At 45.0% G+C, this 19146-nt stretch overlaps 1 protein-coding gene across 1 annotated transcript in view; it reads left to right on the top strand.

The window, feature by feature from the left end:
• The window catches only part of SCD5 (stearoyl-CoA desaturase 5), a 172655-nt gene that overhangs the window by 83931 nt on the left and 69578 nt on the right, over positions 1-19146 (top strand). Inside the window, exon 2 of the mRNA XM_068975285.1 lies at positions 17427-17557. Coding sequence (XP_068831386.1) covers positions 17427-17557 — 131 coding nt within the window. The remainder of the gene's footprint in view (positions 1-17426; positions 17558-19146) is intronic.

Raw genomic sequence — 19146 nt, 5'->3', positions numbered from 1 at the left:
GGAGGGAATGATGGGAGTTACTCTGTATCATGAACTCTCCTTGCTTTTGCCAAATTCACCTCCAAGAAGCTGGGAGGGCTGAGAATCAGTGTAAGGAAAATTGTTGCTTTGAAACTTGGGGCAACTTTCCTCTGAAGACCCTGCTTACTTTCCTCTGTCTGAAAATCTTTGCCTAGCAATAAGAATAATGGTGTTTTCAGTAATGTTGATTAAGATATTACTATTTATTAAAACCACCTTATATATATTTTTTATTTGTCTCATGATAACTTTCTGAGATAGTCTTTTGTTAGCTTGTGTTGCTTCATAGATAAGGGAACTAAGACTTAAAAAAAGTAAGATGGTATCCCCCCATCCCCAGCTAGGAAAAGACGGTCAGGCAATTCACTTGTGAATTGTCGGATTTATCTGTGCACCCCCGCACTTCTCTATATAAAGAGCCAGCATTTTCCATGAGCCGTTCCAATGAGCTCTGATTCCCACACCTAATAAATGGTCCCCTCCACCCCAAAGAAGGTTTGTGTTATTTGAGGGAGAGAAGTCTTGAGAGCTTCCCTGGTGGCTTAGTGGTAAAGAATCTGTCTGCCAATGTAAGAGCTGTGGGCTTGATCCCTGATCCAGGAAGATCCCCTGGAGGAGGAAATGACAACCCATTCCAGCATTCTTGCCTGGAAAATCCCATGGATAAAGGAGGCTGGTGGGCTGCAGTCCCTGGGGTCACAAAGAATCGGATATGATTTACTGACTAAACGTAACAAGAAGTCTTGAACAAGAAAGTAAGAAGCACAGAGGGAGCAGGAAGCCACACTGAAAAGATCCCATTCTGAGCTAGTTTGTGCTCTGAAATGGTTCTCTCTCAAGGACTTGCTTCAGGGTCGAGTTGTTGTTTTTCAGTCGCTCGGTCATGTCTGACTCTTTGTGACCCCTTGGACTGCAGCACGCCAGGCTTCCCTGCCCTTCACTATTTTCATAAGTTAGCTCAAACTCATGTCTGTTGAGTCAGTGATGCCATCTAACCATCTCAGTCTCTGTTGCCCCCTTCTCCTCCTGCCTTCAAATTTTCCCAGCATCAGGGCCTTTTCTAATGAGTTGGCTCTTTGCATCAGGTGGTCAAAGGACTGGAGCTTCAACTTCAGCATCAGTCCTTCCAATGAATAGTCAGGACTGATTTCCTTTAGAATGGACTGGTTTGATCTCCTTGCAGTCCAAGGAACTCTCAAGAGTCTTCTCCAACATCACAGTTCGAAGGCATCAATTCTTTGGCACTCAGCCTTTTTAATTGCCCAACTCTCACATCTGTGCATGACTACTGGAAAAACCATAGCTTTTGACTATACAGACCACTATCGGCAAAGTAATGTCTCTGCTTTTTAATATGCTGTCTAGGTTGGTCATAGCTCTTCTTCCAGGGAGCAAGCATCTTTTAATTTCATGGCTGCAGTCACCATCCACAGTGATTTTAGAGGCCAAGAAAATAAAGTTTGTCACTGTTTCCAATGTTTCCCCATCTGTTTGCCATGAGATGATGGGACTGGATGTCATGATCTTCGTTTTTTGAACGTTGAGTTTTAAGCCAACTTTTTCACTCTCCTCTTTCACCTTCATCAAGAAGCTTATTAGTTCCTCTTCGCTTTCTGCCATTAGGGTGGTGTTGTACTGAACAAATATTGATAAATCATAAAATCATAAAATAATCCTGATTTTTATGTTTTTTGCATTTCTAGTAAAATGTTACATGATTGACAGCTCCAAATATAGCTCTTCTTATACATGTGGCCACTTGCATTAGATGCCAGATATTTTTAGAAATGAACTGGAAGCGGAGCAGTGTAAGTTTCTGACATTTTCTTAAGAACCAAAAGAAAATAAACTCCTCTTCTCTCTTCCCCCAACAATTCAGCTTGGTCAACATGTTTTACATACTTTGCTTCAGGGGAAAGGCTGTCGACACCTTTCAGTGATGATTAAGAGCTCTTAAGATTCAGTTTAACAAATTCTTGTTCATACCCAGGGACCTTTTTTCTTTAATCAGACCTCTTCCACACCAAGGCCTGACAGTACTGCAGTGCGCAGATGTCTTTAGCCATTGTTCTTTAAGCAGTTCAGTTCTTGTGTTCTTATGTCATGGAGTTGTTTTAGTGATGCTTTGTAGGCAGCCCTTTTCTTGTCTTCTAAATTTTAAAATCTACCTGAAATAAGGATTTCCATGGCAGTTCAGTGGTTAAAACTTCGAGCTTCCACTGCAGAGTGTGTGGGTTCAATCCCTGGTCAGGGAACTACTAAGAACCACATGCTGCATGGAGCAGTGAAAAAATAATAGATAAAAAATAAATTTAAATAAAGAAACTTTTTCACTCTGTACCCAAGAAAAGAAAGAAGGCAAGGAAGAGAAGGTAGGAAGAGTGAGCACCGGTTGTGGGTGGGGAGATGAGACCTCGCTCCTGGGCTTCTGTCCAAAACATCCTTTTGCTTGCATAAGAAGCTAAGAGGAGAAGCTGGGTTTCCTTGGTCCTAAACTCTCTGCAGGAGCTACCCAGTGTCTTGCAACTTGGAGTGTGGTCCCTGGGATAATAGCAGTGGCATTACCTGGCCGTTTATTGGAAACACAGAATCTCCAGCTCTGCCCAGACCTACTGGATTAGTATCGGCAATTTAATAAAACCCTTAGGTGATTTATGGGGCTTCCCAGATGGCTTAGTAGGTAAAGAATCCTCCAGCAATGCAGGAGACACAGGAGACCTGGGTTTGATCCTTGGGTTGGGAAGATCCCCTGGAAAAGGAAATGGCTACCCACTCCAGTATTCTTGCCTGGAGAATCCTATGGACAGAGGCGCCTGACGAGCTTCAGTCTATGAGGCAGGACAGTCAGACACGACTGAGGGACTGTGTACGCATGCGCTAGGTGATTGATGGGCACATTAGTTTAAGGAGCACTCTCCTTGTTCACCACTCTCCTTGTCCATCACTCCCATAATTGGCTATAAAACTGGACCATCTGGAGTTACGTACTCCAGCCTCGTGGGCGTAAGGATCTAGAAGATGTGTATAGATTTTAAAGCTCCTCAAGTAATCCTGATGCAGCTAGTCCAGCTCCAGAAGGAGCCCTTTGGTCCAGCTGATAGAGGCCAGCCTCCTAGGGCACAGAACAGCAAAAAAAGAGAAGGTGTGTGTCTGCAAGGGCTGGTGGAGAGTATTCAGCACAAGGGATAGTTTCAGCCTACTAGATTCCATCTTCCATAACACACTCACATCTGTCATTCTAAACTTGATCATATAACATTATTTTTAAATTTTGTTCATGTATTGGTCGAGAGGGCTCTTTGTTTCGGCGTGCAGGCTTTCTGCTTCTGGCTGTGCACAGGGGCCTCTCCAGGTGTGGAGCATGCAGTCTAGATCGTGCAGGCTCTCTAGCTGCAGTGTGAGGGCTTAGTTGCCCCATGGCATGTGGGACCTTAGTTCTCCCAACTGGGATAGGACCCACGTCCCCTGCCCTGCAAGGCAGATAGATTCTTAACCACCAGACCACAGGGAAATCCCTGACCATGTAACATTCTTTAGTGGAACCCTCTTGTCCTCAACATTAAATTCTTTATAACATTAAGCACCTTCCTGGTCGGGTCACTGCCTGTTTTTTGCATTTCATTTCACTCCACATCCCCTCCCAGGAGCCAGACCCCACCACTTGGCAGGGCTCCTCCCAGGAGTCTCTGTGCCTTTGCACACAATGTCACCTCTGCCTGGAGCGTCAGTCCCTCCTTTGCGGGCTCCGGTAGCACCTCTGCCGCTCCTTCACTGTGTTCCTCACCCACATATCGACTTTCTTAATATACATCTAGAGATTGCCCACAAGGAAAGGGACCACGTCTGTCTTGGCTGGACTGGTGGGAACAGTTTTGATTGGGATCGGAAGTGAAGATCTGTAATCCACCATCAAGAGACAAGCCATCAATGAATTCTGTGTAAAGAGGAACAGAGAAGGCGAGGAGGTTCTAGTTGGGGGGAGAGTGTCAACAGAGGTTTTTTAATTTTTGTTTCTTAAAATGAGAGAAATAACAGCTTGATTGTAGGCTATGGGAGTAGTAAGAGGGTATTCCTGATGCAGAGAGAGGGGTAAATGGCAGAGCAACTGAGTAGGATGGAATGGATAAGATGCACAAGAAAGGGCCGGCCTTAAAGGATGTGTGGACTGGCCATCTGTAGGAAGGGAGAAATGCAGGGTGCACAGCCTCAGGCGCTGAAGGGCAAGTGGGTAGAGGTGGTGGGGCCTGAGGAAGTTCTGCCCTCAAACAGAAGCAATGTTATTATATGAAGTGGGGGAGGGAGACTGGTGGGGGGGTGGGCAAGGTGATCAGAACAGGTAAGAAACAGTTGTCTAGGAGAGAGGGAGCCCATATGGACCAGGGAAAAGTAACATGATCTCTGGGTAATACGTAAGCTGAACTATAGTTGTGGTTTATGAATTTTAAAGTGAAACCAGTAGCATGGTTGCATATTTTCCCCTAGCTATGAGATGGCTGGATGGCATCACAGACTCGATGGACGTGAGTCTGAGTGAACTCCGGGAGATGGTGATGAACAGGGAGGCCTGGCGTGCTGCGATTCATGGGGTCGCAAAGAGTCGGACACCACTGAGCGACTGAACTGAACTGAACTGAAGTTATTATAATGGCTTTCCTGATAGCTCAGTTGATAAAGAATCTGCCTGCAATTCAGGAGACCCCGATTCAATTCCTGGGTTGCAAGGATGCGCTGAAGAAGGGATAGGCTACCCACTCCAGTATTCTTGGGCTTCCTTGGTGGCTCAGCTGGTAAAGAATCCGCCTGCAATGCAGGAGACCTGGGTTCAATCCCTAGGTTGAGAAGATCCCCTGGAGAGGTGAAAGCCTACCCAGTCCAGTATTCTGGCCTAGAGTATTCCATGGACTGTATAGTATGTAGGGTCACAAAGGGTTGTTATACAATTATATACGTACATTATGTAATTATAATAGTTACACAAGTACCAGCTGACAATACATGCAAGGACAGACAAGATTCCTGCCCTCCTAGAGTTTATGTTTTAGATGGTATTAGATGAACAATTCCTTGTTTAATTACAATGTGATGATTTGCATGTTGGAAAACACAGAGGGCCAGGGAGCATCTAACAGGGATTCCTGGCTTAGCCTGAGTACCTGAAGTGACACCTGTGGATACAGAATGAGGTCCTGGAAAAGACTCGAATGCTTACTTTCTTTTTTGTTTACGAAAGTGAAAGAGGAGGGTGAAAAAGATGGTTTAAAACTCAACATTCAAAACACTGAGGTCATGGAATCTGGTTCCATCACTTCATGGCAAATAGATGGGGAAACAATGGAAACAGTGACAGACTTTTATTTTGGGGGGGCTCCAAAATCACTGTGGATGGTGACTGCAGCCATGAAATTCAAAGATGCTTGCTCCTTGGAAGAAATTGACCAACCTAGACAGCATATTAAAAAGTAGAGACATTACTTTGTCAACAAAGGTACATCTAGTCAAAGCTATGGTTTTTCCAGTAGTCATGTATGGATGTGAAAGTTGGACTATAAAGAAAGCTGAGCGCTGAAGAATTGATGCTTTTAGACTGTGGTTCTGGAGAAGGTTCTTGAGAGTCCCTTTGACGGCAAAGAGATCAAACCAGCCTATCCTAAGTATTCATTGGAAGGACTGATGCTGAAGCTGAAACTCCAGTCCTTTGGCCACCTGATGTGAAGAACTGACTTATTAGAAAAGACCCTGATGCTGGGAAAGATTGAGGGCAGGAGGAGAAGGGGATGACAGAGGATGAGATGGTTGGATGGCATCACCGACTCGATGGACATGAGTTTGAGCAAGCTCTGGGAGTTGGTGATGGACAGGGAAGCCTGGTGTGCTGCAGTTCATGGGGTCGCAAAGAGTCAGACACGACTGAGCAACTGAACTGAATAGAACGTAGGGTGCAACAGCAGAGAGGAAACACGCTATGCTGTACTTTGTGGTTGTTTGTGATCTGCTGTGACTTTTATACTACTTGTCATATATTTTGTAAATCAACCAGGAAAAGGAGGCTTTGCCCAGGACTTCAGAACAGTCTAAGTGAGCCTAACTGAAGGCAGGAAGGATGCTGGAGGAAAATAGGCAGTACCTGTGAAATCTATCTTCTCCCTTCTGTTCTGTTCCCTTCCCATTGAATCTAGACGATGTGGGCACTTCCTTCAGGACGCCTGCAGCCCGTGTGTCACAGAGGAGAAGGTGGCAAAGAGGAAGGAGGCAGGGATCACAAAGGCTGTTGGTTATTGTGCCATATGCTGGAATTACTAAAACAACACTGTAAATCAACTCAATTTTTAAAAATACAACAGAATTTGGAAGGTTTAATAGTCAAAAGAAGCCCTTTGCCTCTAAGCCCACACTTCTCATGACCTTGTAAAAATGTTCTGATTTCGAGTCAAATGTTCAAATAATATCTAGGAGGAAATTGCCTCAGAATCTCAAGTGTTATAAATCCAAACCTTTCACTGGAAGACCTAAGGTCTAATTGCAACTCTTTGTTACAGCGTCTCATGAGGTGAGTGGCCCTAGAGGGCCAGCCCCTTATTAGCCCCTCTCTCTCACATCTGGTGGGTCAGCCAAACACTCACTGGTGGATGGGCTAAACACTCAGACCCTGAACCAACAGCACCAGAGCCGCCTGCAGACTTGTTAGAAACAGAACTTCTGGGTCTCTTCCCCAGACCTACTGAATCTCTGAGAGTGGAGCTGGGCATCTGCATTTTAGCAAGACCGCTGGCCCTTTAAAGTGCAAGAATCAATGACCTAAAATCCTATTGGCTTTTTGTCCTAGTTCTTTGTTTTCAGCTTGTTTATCATATGTTATATTACGTTGGGTTGGCCAAAAAGTTCATTCCAGTTTTTCCATATGATGCAGAAAACCTCAACAAACTTTTTGGCCTATATTGCATTGCATTACATTATGTGTATATGTGAAACATGAGTTACTCCTATAACTCCCCCTGAAGTCAGAGGTGTGAGGAAGCAAGGCCCGTGTAGTCACACTAGGTTTTGAGAACTGCCCCAAGAAACCAGAACAGGACTTTCTACCTTGGCACGCCTGACATTTTGGTTGTGGTCCCTCTTTGTTGCAGGCATTGCTGACTACTCAGCAGTATCCCTAGCCTCTACCCACTAGATGCCAGTAACACCCTTCCAGCTGTGGTTTGTGACAATGAACAGTCTGGAGTCTTTGCTAAAGGTCTCAGGAAAGGGAGTAGGCAAGATTGCCCATCCTCTTGAGAATCTCCAGCTCAGAGTCATAAACAGCGTGGGTGTCTTCACGGGGGGTTAGCCGGGACAGGGCTAGTTTCAGAGGCAGTGGGCTGGCGTTCATACTGGGGCAGTAGCACCTGCCAGTGCTGCTTGCCAGGCCCGGCTCACATTGTACATTCACTGCTGCGTTCAGCCCTTACGGCAAGCCTCTAGGGCAGGCTGTGTTCCCATTTTATGGATGAAGAAACCAAGGTTTAGAGCTAAAGTCACACTGATAGGTGATATACCAGGGATTCAGCCCAGGTTCATCTTAACCATGCTATAGTGCCCATCATTTACTTATTTTATTTTTTGGGAAGACTTTCTCCATTTTAGGGATAAAGATATAAAGCCCAGAGAAAGATTCCTTTTCTACTGTTAACTTCCTTATTTTCGGCTGCCTCGAGTCTTCCTTGCTGAGCACCTTGCTGAGCGTAGGCTTCCTCTAGTTGCTGCGAATGAGGGCTGCTCTCTAGTTGCCGGTGCACAGGCTTCTCGTTGCTGCGGCTTCTCTTATTGCGGAGCACAGGCTGTAGGCGGGCAGTAGTTGTAGCCCACGGGTTTAGGTGCCTCGTCACATGTATGATCTTCCCAGACCAGGGATCGAACACGTGTCCCCTGCATTGGCAGGTGGATTCTTAACTACGGGACCACCAGAGATACGTGCTAAGTCGCTTCAGTCGTGTCTGACTCAACTGGTCTGTGGACTGTAGCCTGCCAGGCTCCTCTGTCCCTGTAATTCTCCAGGCAAGAATACTGGACTGGGTAGCCACTCTCTTCTCCTTCGGATCTTCCTGACCCATTTCCTTCATTGGCAGATGGGTTCTTTACCACTAGGAAGTCCGCATTATTTACTCATATGTGTATATGTACCGCTGTGTGTATGTCTCGATTCATCTGTGGCTGTGTCTGCTTTCCTCCACTGATCTGCCAAACCTAGCAAAGACTGGAGAAGAGAAACAATCATTTGTTGGCCAGAGCCCCAAAGTGACCTTCAAAACACGAGCCGAAAAGGCAGATATCCAAGTGCGCTGTTTTCTCCCATGCAGGCTCTGCCCTGCCCCTGCCCTCCCCCGCGCCCCGCCCCTCCCCCAACCTCTGCATGTGGCCCTGTCGCCAGGAGCCTTCACCCTCTGATTCCTGCCCCCCACCTCACCTCCCTGCTTCCCTGGTGGAAGACAAGTCCCTGCAAGCTTGGGTTCTCCCACCTGGGACCCCCTGCATACCCGCCTTCCAGTCCGGTGTGTGGATATCAAAGCCTCCAGCGAGGGGACCTGGGGATCATCTCACACCATCAAAGGGAGCCGCCAGGAGAAGAGCACAGATGGCCTGGGTTCACATGAAAGGACCGCTTGCTGTCTCCTGCTCCCAAACCGCTGCGCATTTACCAAGCCCCGTGGGAGTCAGCGTGGGATGGGGTGGGGGGCTTGGAGGGAGTGCAGTGCACTCTGGGTTTAGGTTTCTCCATTTGTAAGTTCAGGGGATGGGGCCAGATGGTGTCTAAGGGAGGACGTACATTACAGGGCAGTGGTTTCTCAGCCCCGGTTGTGCCTCACAGTCCCCTCTGGAGAGAGACTCCTGCTCTGTGGGCCCTCATCTCAGATTCACTGGGCCCTATGGATCTCTCAAATGTTAAAGATCCCAGATGACTGCGGTGGGCAGTCAGGGCTGGCTACCCTGGCACCAGGGGAGAGGGCTTGGGCTAGACTGAGCTGGTTTTTGGGCCCCAGCACTGTCCTTGTGAGATCCCAAGGCATTTAGGCTTTGGGCTTCAGTTTTACACATCTGTGAAATGGGAATTAGATATCTACCACATAGAAACAAAACAATAAAGTTAGACATATTGGTAAAGTGCGGGTCCATGGCAGGCAGGCAGTGAGAGCAGACCCCCTTCTCTAGCCTCCCTGCTGACACTGTTAGGCAGTGCAGTGCATTTTTCTTTTTTTAATTGGAATTTTACTGTGCGCTCATTTAAGAAATTATAGAAACCAACTTCTTTTTGCACACTCTGTCCCCAAATACCGATTTTTTCATCTTTATTGCTCCCGTAATAGAGATTGCAATGATCTTATGTGTGCAAAGTATTTGAGGGTGAACGAAAAGAGGCTATTTTAAGATGTACTATACACACTGAACTGAAAATAAAGCGAAAGAGTCACTCAGTCATGTCCGACTCTGTGATCCCATGGACTGTAGCCCGACAGGCTCCTCTGTCCATGGAATTCTCCAGGCAAAAATACTGCAGTGGGTTGCCCTTTCTTTCTCCAGGGGATCTTCCCTACTCAGGGATCAAACCTGCATCCTCTGCATTGCAGGTAGATTTTTTACCATCTGAGCCACCAGGAAAGCCCAAACTATACACGCTACTATATACAAAATAAACAGAGAGCAAGGACCTACTGTATAGCATTATTAATCTATAACGAATATGCATACCCCATATATATACCCCATATATATAATGAATATACATACCCTGGTGGTGCTAGTGGTAAAGAACCCGCCTGCCAATGCAGGAGATGCAAGGTTGATCCCTGGGTCAGGAAGACCTCTTGGAGAAGGAAAAGGCAACCTGCTCCAATATTCTTGCCTGGAGAATCCCAGTGGAGCCTAGTGGGCTACAGTCCATAGGGTTGCAAAGAGTCCAACATGGCTGAAGTGACTTAGCACACACATATGTATGTATATCGGAGAAGGCAGTGGCAACCCATTCCAGTACTCTTGCCTGGAAAATCCCATGGACAGAGGAGCCTAGTGGGCTGCAGTCCACAGGGTTGCTAGGAGTCAGACAGGACTGAGAGACTGACTTCACTTTCACTTCCATGCATTGAAGAAAGAAATGGCAACCCACTCCAGTGTTCTTGCCTTGAGAATCCCAGGGACGGGGGAGCCTGGTGGGCTGCGATCTATGGGTTTGCATAGCGTCGAACATGACTGAAGCAACTTAGCAGCAGCAGCGGCAGCATGTATATATATATACATTTCCCCCCCTCTGGACTGTTCTCTGGTTTTGTGGTCCAGAGAGGGTCACTTCAGTTATTTTCCACACATTGCTGCAATGGAGGAATCCAGATTGGTGAGAGACTGCCTTCCACCATGGAAGCCAAAGAGACCATAGATTCTCTCTTTTGTCGGTAGAGCATGGACTGTGATCCGAACACTGGTAAGTAGATGATTCTGCCTTGGAGTCTTTGGTCTGGATAGATTCATGCATAGGTGTAGGGTCAAACAGACACTCTTCTTGGCAGCTATGAAAGATTTAAGGGCCCATGGTGTGATATGTGTGCCCACTGGTAGCAAGAGTCCATCCTAGGCAAATGGTTGATTTTTCTTTGTTTTGTCCTATGTTCTTTTGTGACATGTCTATTTTATTTACACTGAGAAAATATACATAATAATAAAATCTAATAGAAGCTCAGTCATTTTTTTAGTAATGACTTTATTGAGCTATGTAACTCAAACCATACAACTCAACTATTCAAAATGTGCGATTCATTAATTTTAAATATATTCACAGGTTTGTGTAACAGTCACCCAAATCAATTTCAGAACATTTTTATCACTCTTTAGCCCCTAAAACCCTATACCTATTAGCAGTCACCCCATGCTTCTCCTCCTTGCCCCCCACCCCATGCAACTTGAATCTACTGCCCATCCCTATAGATGGCAAACCATTCTTAAACTGGGATTTAGGCTGTACCTTCCTTCCCTCATGGGAAGTTTCCTATTCAGGTCTTATATTAATCACTTTCAGCTACAGAACAAAGTACTCCCTAAGTCAGCGGTTTAAAACAACATAGATTCGTTTTCTCATAGTTTACATGGAGCAGGGATCCAGATTCAGCTAGGCTGGACTGTCTGCTTCAGGATCTCTCATAAGGCAGCAGTGTGCTGGCCAGGACTGTGGTCTTAACTGAAGGCTTGACTGGGGAAGGAGCTACTGCCAAGCTCACTTACATTGTTGTTGGCGGGACTTGGTTCCTTGAGGACTGTTGAACTGAGGGCCTCATTTCCTCACTGACTGTTGGATGAAAGCCATCCTGAGTTCTTTGCCAGCTTAGCCTTCCCAATATGGCAGCTTAGTTCACCAAAGCCAAGGGAAGAAAGAATCTGCTGGCAAAATAGAAGTCATATCTTTTGTAACCAAATAATGGAACTGATATTCCCTCAATGTTGCTATGAGCCTTTGCTTAGAAGAAAGTTACTCAAGGGGAGAAGACTACACAAGGCCGTGAACTGAAGGAGGTAGGCAGCACTGGCGCCATCTTGGAGGCTGTGAACCAAAACCCTATCCTGCAACCTCCTCGTGCGTTCCATAGACTACTTAATATCTATTTAATACATGTCTTTTTGGCTTCAGCTAACCAGAATTGGTGACTCTTATTTGCATATAGACCAATCCATGTGTTTCTTACTGTTCTGTGATTTTGTGAGTCCAGTTTCAATTACTTTAGCACTTTGCTCTGTGAGGTATGAGTTACTTGGTAAAGTTATTGACACTGCCCATTACTCCTTTTTTTCAAAGTCATCAATTCTGTATCTGATTATTCACTACCTCAGAGCCAACTAGCCAGCATTCATTGAAACATGTTTGGATATTCAGTTCAGTTCAGTTCAGTCACTCAGTCGTGTCCGACTCTTTGTGACCTCATGAATCACAGCACACCAGGCCTCCCTGTCCATCACCATCTCCCGGAGTTCACTCAAACTCACATCCATCGAGTCGGTGATGCCATCCAGCCATCTCATCCTCTGTTGTCCCCTTTTCCTCCTGCCCCCAATCTCTCCCAGCATCAGAGTCTTTTCCAATGAGTCAACTCTTCGCATGAGGTGGCCAAAGTACTGGAGTTTCAGCTTTAGCATCATTCCTTCCAAAGAATACCCAGGGCTGATCTCCTTTAGAATGGACTGGTTGGATCTCCTTGCAGTCCAAGGGACTCTCAAGAGTCTTCTCCAACACCACAGTTCAAAAGCATCAATTCTTCGGCACTCAGCTTTCTTCACAGTCCAACTCTCACATCGATACATGACCACAGGAAAAACCATAGCCTTGACTAGATGGACCTTTGTTGGCAAAGGAATGTCTCTGCTTTTGAATATGCTATCTAGGTTGGTCATAACTTTCCTTCCAAGGAGTAGACGTCTTTTAATTTCATGGCTGCAGTCACCATCTGCAGTGATTTTGGAGCACATACCTCATAGAAGAGAGGTTAAGAATCTCTCCAATTGGCCCTGTCAAAGTAGGAAAACTGAGACCTGTTAAATGGAACATCCCATAAAGCCTCATAACCAGCCCAAGATTTTTGCTGTTTATCCTCATTTGGACTATGACCAAAAGATTGCTTTCTTTCCTAGACGTTCTGCAGAATTTTAGTTATCAGAAATCTAGTGCAAACTAGCAAGAAAAGGGAATTTGTTGGCTCACATTACTGGGAGGAATACTGGGGAGGATCAAAGGATGAAAAGAACAACTGTAGAACTCCAGGGCCTGCATCCAGTGGCTCAGTGCAGGCAGCTGTCCTTCTGTCTCTTGTAGAGCTGGCTCTGTCTGTCATCTTCACATCTTGCTCTCCAGGCCTCATTCTTTGCTGTTTCAATCATGCATTAGTCTTTAAGCCAGAAGAGAGGAAGCTTGGGTCAGGTTTGTAGTCCCAGAACAAGGTAGATGGGGTACAATGCAAGGCCAAGGCCTGGGTCAAACAGCTACATTCTTGTTGCCAAAAGAAGGACCATGGGAAACCAATAACCACTACTGCCCAGTGAAGGCTCTGACTCAAACCCATTGTCAGGGGCCCAGACATGAACAGATCAACAAGGTAAACGACTCCTGAAATACTGAAGATCTTGAAAAGGACAAGACAATGCCATAGTCGTGGCAAGGCCCTGAGAACCATGGTTTGCAGGGATTGCTTTAAGGCCAATATGTTTCATGGAGCCTGGGGAATTCATCTTATTGCACCCAAGGTTCAGTGTCTTAGCCCACTGGCAAGATAGGGTCACATTGAATTTTTCCATCATAGATTTCACTTGACAGAAAAAAATTATTGGCAGAGCCATGAAGGCCAGGGATGACATGGGAAATAGCTGTCCATTTCATGGACTCATGACCAAGGGTAAATTATGATAACAAAAGAGGTCAGAGTGTTTTATTTACTACTACTTTCTGTGATTTATGGGCAGATCGTTGCTTTTTGTTTTTAACCTTTCATGGAAGGAATAATTTGTCAAGTTCATGAAAACCACACGTACTCAGACTCATTAATCTTAGTGCCAAGGGTGAGTCTTGTTTTTAGACCCATATAAATATCAGGGTCAAGATCAGTCAGGCTTGACTTTTGGAAGCTGTAATATTGTACTCCCTTTAAATACGTATATTGACACTGAAGTTGCCCTAGTAATACTTCCAAAGAAGTCCTACAAGGGCCTTCCTAAGAACTTGGCCTGGGTACCATTCATGACTACTCATGTATCTACTCACAGCTGGTCACTTGGTCTTTGACACTTCCTTATGGAGGGCCTTGTATGTGCTAAGTGGTAGAAACAATTGTCTAGGACTATCTGTCTGACCCTGCTTACATGTAACCTAGTTCAGGACTCTCCCCTCTAATAAGGAAGCAGCTCACTTTTAAATTTAGATTGGGATCCAATATTAAGGATGTTGGGCTTCCCTGATGGCTCAGATAGTAAAGAATCTCTTGCAATGCAGGAGACCCAGGTTTGATCCCTGGGTGGGGAAGATCCCCTGAAGAAAGGAATGGCAACCTCCTCCAGTATTCTTGCCTGGAGAATTTCATGGACAGAGGACCCTGACAGGCTGTAGTCCATGGAGTCACAAAGAGTCAGACATGACTGAAGGGACTTAGCATGCATGCGTTAAGGATGTAGGGTGTAGAGGTGGTGGTGGTGGTTTAGTCACTCAGTTGTGTCCGACTCTTGCGACCCCAGGGACTGTAGCCTGCCAGACTCCTCTGTCCATGGGATTCTCCAGGCAAGAGTACTGGAGTGGGTTGCCATGTCCTTCTCCAGGAGGGTGTAGAAAATGAAGATAAAACTTACCTGATATCTCCCGGAGGCAAAAAAATGTATAGGGGCCAAGTACTCTGTTCTTGGTTCAGACAGACTCAAGTTTGACTCTTAGCAAAGACACTCCCCAACCTTGTGATACTGGGAAATTAGTTAACTTCTTTAAGCCTTTGACTCAATAATAATATAGACCTATAAGGGTTGTTTGCTATGTTTTAATAAGATAATTCAAGTAAGACATTTAGCATTTTGTGAGAACCTTGCTTTAAAACCACTAGAGGAAAATAATCTCAGGAATTGTGATTTTTGGTCTCCTTTTTACCATGCTCTCAACCTTTCCCAAATCTTGTACAAAGAACAAATCACCACCACCATTAATGAGATGCTAACACATGTTATGAAGACTAAAGATAATATATTTAAATGTGTGGCAGATAATAAGCTCCACTGTAGGTTGACTTTAAGAAAAGTCTCACCCAGTGTGGAGAAAAGGGAACTCTCCTACACTGTGGGTAGGAACGTAAACTAGCACAGCCCCTATGGAGAAGAGTATAAACGGTCCTTAAAAAACTGAAAATAGAGCTGCCAAATGATCCAGAAACCCCTCTGCTGGGCATATGTCTGGAGAAAACCATAATTCGAAAAGATACATGCCGGGGTCCAGCCCCGGTGGATCCAGGGAAATTCGAAGCAGGGATGGCGTGGGCGAGGAAAAACTTATTTACTTATAAGATTAGATTAGGAAGAAATAGTGTAGTAGGAAAATTTAGTGGAGAAAAGAGGCTGAATAACTTGGTTTACGTGGGAAGCCAATAAAGTTCCAGACAAAGAGCTTGCACCATCTACGTTAGGCCACCGGTGTCCTCTTCAATAGCGGGGGATGCCCCACCTTGGGCTCCCTCTCGTGTGGATCTTAGAAGCCGGGGCAAGTAAGTAGACATGGGGAGCCTCCACGCCCCAGATGGGAATTCAGCCAGAAAATAGAGTAAAGAGGAGACACGGGGGAAACCAGTCCAGTGACTGGCCCCTCCTCTATTGTCCAGAACGGCCTTTTATACCTTTTATTGTACATAGAGATTAATGGATAATATAAAATTATGTAGCATCAGCAGCCCTGACTCTTACCGAGACCAGGCTTTTTCTCTGCATACTTAGTTGTATACACAGGTCTTAGGTGATTTACATCATCTTCTGGCCAGAAGGCCAATTAACATTTTATGGTCCTTTTCTGATAAAGATTTGTCAACCAGAAGACTTATTTGTGTTGTTCTTCCCAAAGTCTGGTGCCACTCTCAGAAAGCACTAAATAAAGTTACATTCTTACATAGCAAAGATACAAGAGTGCAGTGATATATAACAAGGAAAAATAATTAACTCAAAAGTCTAGTGTTGCTAACATCAAAACTACTATATTCCTATTTCTATATCCCAATTACATTAATTAATATCCTTCAGGTGCCTAAAAGATAAAAAATATGGAGGCCTGGTAGCAGTCATTGACTCAACAGTGAAACCCATCACCAGGATAATTTTTAGCTCTTTAGAAAAGGCTCTGTATCTTTAAGATGCTTTAAGCTTTGTACCTCTCATGGTTGGAGGGCTGTAAACAATTCACAAGTTGTCAAAAGCCCAGGGGAACCTGTTAGGCAAGTTAGAGAGGCATCAGAGGGGGTTAAGCCAAGACATTCCTTTTATATGTAGCAGACTGAAGCCCTAAATTAACTTTTTCCAGAGAATGTCAGAAGAGTGGAAAGCAGGCAGACTCTGGTTTTTGGGGGGGTTAGATGCAGCAGCAGTAGCAGCTCAGGCAGGGGACCCCTTGAGACCTGACTCGCCTTGCCCATCAGGTCTCTCCGCATGACCTTGTCATGGGTGGGATCTCCCATGCCGGCTCCCGGCAGATACATACACCCCAGTGTTCACTGCATCGCTGTTTACAATAACCAGGATGTGGAAGCACCCTAAATGTTCATTAACAGAGGAATGGATAAAGATGTGGTACCTATATGCAATACAGTATTACTCAGCCACAAAAAAGACCAAAATAATGTGTTTTGCAGCAACATGGATAGAACTAGAGATTCTTAAACTGAGTGAAGTAAGTCAAACAGAAAAAGACAAATATCATATGATATCACTTATATATGAAATCTAAAAAAAAAAAAAGGCTATGAGTAAACCTATCTATAAACCCAAAATAGAGTTACAGATATAGAAAATAAACTTATGGATACTGAGGGGTAAGCAGAGTGGGGCGGGATAAATTGGAAGATTGGGACTGACACATACACACTTCTATAAATAAAACAGATAACTAGTAAGGACCTACTGTATACCACAGAAACTCTATTCAATACTCTGTAATGGCCCATGTGGGGAAAGAATCTAAAAAAGAGTTGATCTATATGTTTGCATAACAGATGCACTTTCTATATACCTAAAACTAACACAACACTATAATTTAATTATATCCCAATAAAATTTTTAACAAATAAGTAGATCCCCGCCTGGCCATCTCTACCAGCCCTGTCATAGTGATGGTGACGGTATAAGTGAGGAGTGCTAGAAGACAAATCTCAGCTGTCCTTGATATCAGTTTTAGTCTCATTCTTACTGGCCCTGAGCCAGACTTCATTGCTTTTAGGTCTGGCCTGAGTTCCTTCAAACCATTTAGAAAAGCCCTGAAAATGGCCACTGCCATTTAAAAGAGTCATCCTGGCATAGGTGCCAATTAAGAAGCAAGATTAGAGATCTATTTCAACTCCACCAAGAGTGGACACGTAAGAATTACAAATGAACACTAATAGGGCTGTGACTTTGTATCGAGACTGGCAAGAAATAGATTCCTTTGACATAGAAAAAAATGGATGTTCCAAGGTCTCAGTTTCTTAAGCAAAGTTCTCTCTATGTCTCTCTCGTACTGGAAAGCTAAAAACCAATAAAAAAAAAAAGCCTGCCTTTTCCAAAGTTATTGATTCTTCACACTGCATATGCTTCTGACACCATTCCACATGGATCCCTATTCAGAAGAGAGAAAAGCTAGGGGAAGGTTAAAAGCTCCGACACCTGCTGACTCTCTCTCTGCTTGTGTCTTGCAGCCTACTTCTGCTTCCTCCTGACTGCTCTGGGTGTGACAGCTGGTGCCCATCGTTTGTGGAGCCACAGGTCCTACAAGGCCAAGCTGCCCCTGAGGATATTTCTGGCTGCTGCCAACTCCATGGCTTTCCAGGTGGGAATGGAGGGTCCTCACTCTCAGGGACTCAGCGTGGACAGCAGTGTGGGAGGAGACACAGACACGCTTCCTGTACAGTGGACATCCTCCACACCCATTTTAGGCCCAGGCACGCTCTGCCTGTGTCAAGTTTTTATCTTCTTGTGGCTTTTGATGCTGTAAAATGTTCCCTGGGGGTTTTAAGCCCCAAGGCGTGCTAAACTACAGAGGAGGAAAGGCAATTCCTTCATCCAGAGTCCATGCTGTAAACATGACCCTGAAACCCTCAATATCTGTCTGGCTCTAATGAGGGTCAGGTTCTATGCTGAGTGTGATATATGCATATTGCCTTTGATCCTCACCGTAACCCCACGAGCTAGGTGTGATGCATGTCCCCATTTTACAGATGAGGAAACTAAGGCTTCATGCTGTTAAAGAACTTTCCTAATTATATGGCTAAAAAATGGTACATCTGGATAGGCCAATGCAAGTCTAACTCCAAAGTCGTTGCTCCTACAACACATATTCTTGAGGTCATGCTTTAGATTTGTGGTGAAAGGTCTGTTACTCAGCGTGGATTAGGAAGACTCAAGATTTCATTCTTACTCTGATGGTTGCTGGGCTTCCTTGGTGCTCAGATGGTAAAGAATCCACCTGCAATGCAGGAGACCCGGGTTTGATCCCTGGGTTGGGAAGAGTCCCTGGAGAAGAGAATGGCTACCCACTCCAGTATTCTTGCCTGGAGAATTCCATAGACAGAGGAGCCTGACAGGCTGCAGTCCATGGGGTTGCAAAAGAGTCAGAAACGACTGAGTGACTTCCACTCCACTCCACTCTATTCCTTATGGTTGCTGGGCTTCCCTGGTGGCTCAGATGGTAAAGAATCTGCCTATAATTCAGGTTCGGGAAGTTGCCTATAATGCAGACCTAGATTCAGGAAGATCCCCCGGAGAAGGAAATGGGAACCCATTCCAGTATTCCTGCCTGGAAAATCCCATAGACAGAGGAGGCTGGCAGATTACAGTCCATGAGGTTGCAAAAGAGTCAGATATGACTGAGCGACTAACACTGATGGTTGCTTGCTTTGATTCATTCATCTCTAGTTTCTTCATCTGTAAATATAAGAATATGACTTCAATTTCAGAGTCATTATGAAATCATGACACAAATGTAAGAGGGACCATGACTGCACTAGGATTGAGCCATATCCTTGAAGTATTTGGCTTTGTTACCTAGACCATTTCCCACCCCCTTGGGCACTTTCTGAGCTGCTGGAATTTTGTATTGATCATGAATCTCTGTTTTCCCAGTTCCTCATCTGATCCAAATAAGGTGGATGAGAATAACTTGCTTTCAAAATTTCTGCCCATGTTATGAGGACAGATGATTCCAGGTCCTGTGTATTTTCAACCTATTGGGAAGAAATGGTGATTCCCAAAACTACTTTAGGGCCCAGGGAGACAGGTGACCCAGAAGTCTCTCTCTGACCCACAGATGTGCAGGTCAGGTGGCCACCTGTACAATGGGCATTCTATCCCTACAGGACAGCCTGACCTTGAATATTTCTCTAAGTTGCTCTTGTGTCTTAAGAATTCATTTCCCAATTC

Source organism: Capricornis sumatraensis, chromosome 7 (assembly GCF_032405125.1).
Source record: "Capricornis sumatraensis isolate serow.1 chromosome 7, serow.2, whole genome shotgun sequence".
Classification (NCBI taxonomy): domain Eukaryota; kingdom Metazoa; phylum Chordata; class Mammalia; order Artiodactyla; family Bovidae; genus Capricornis; species Capricornis sumatraensis.
This window is presented reverse-complemented; position numbering and strand designations above follow the sequence as displayed.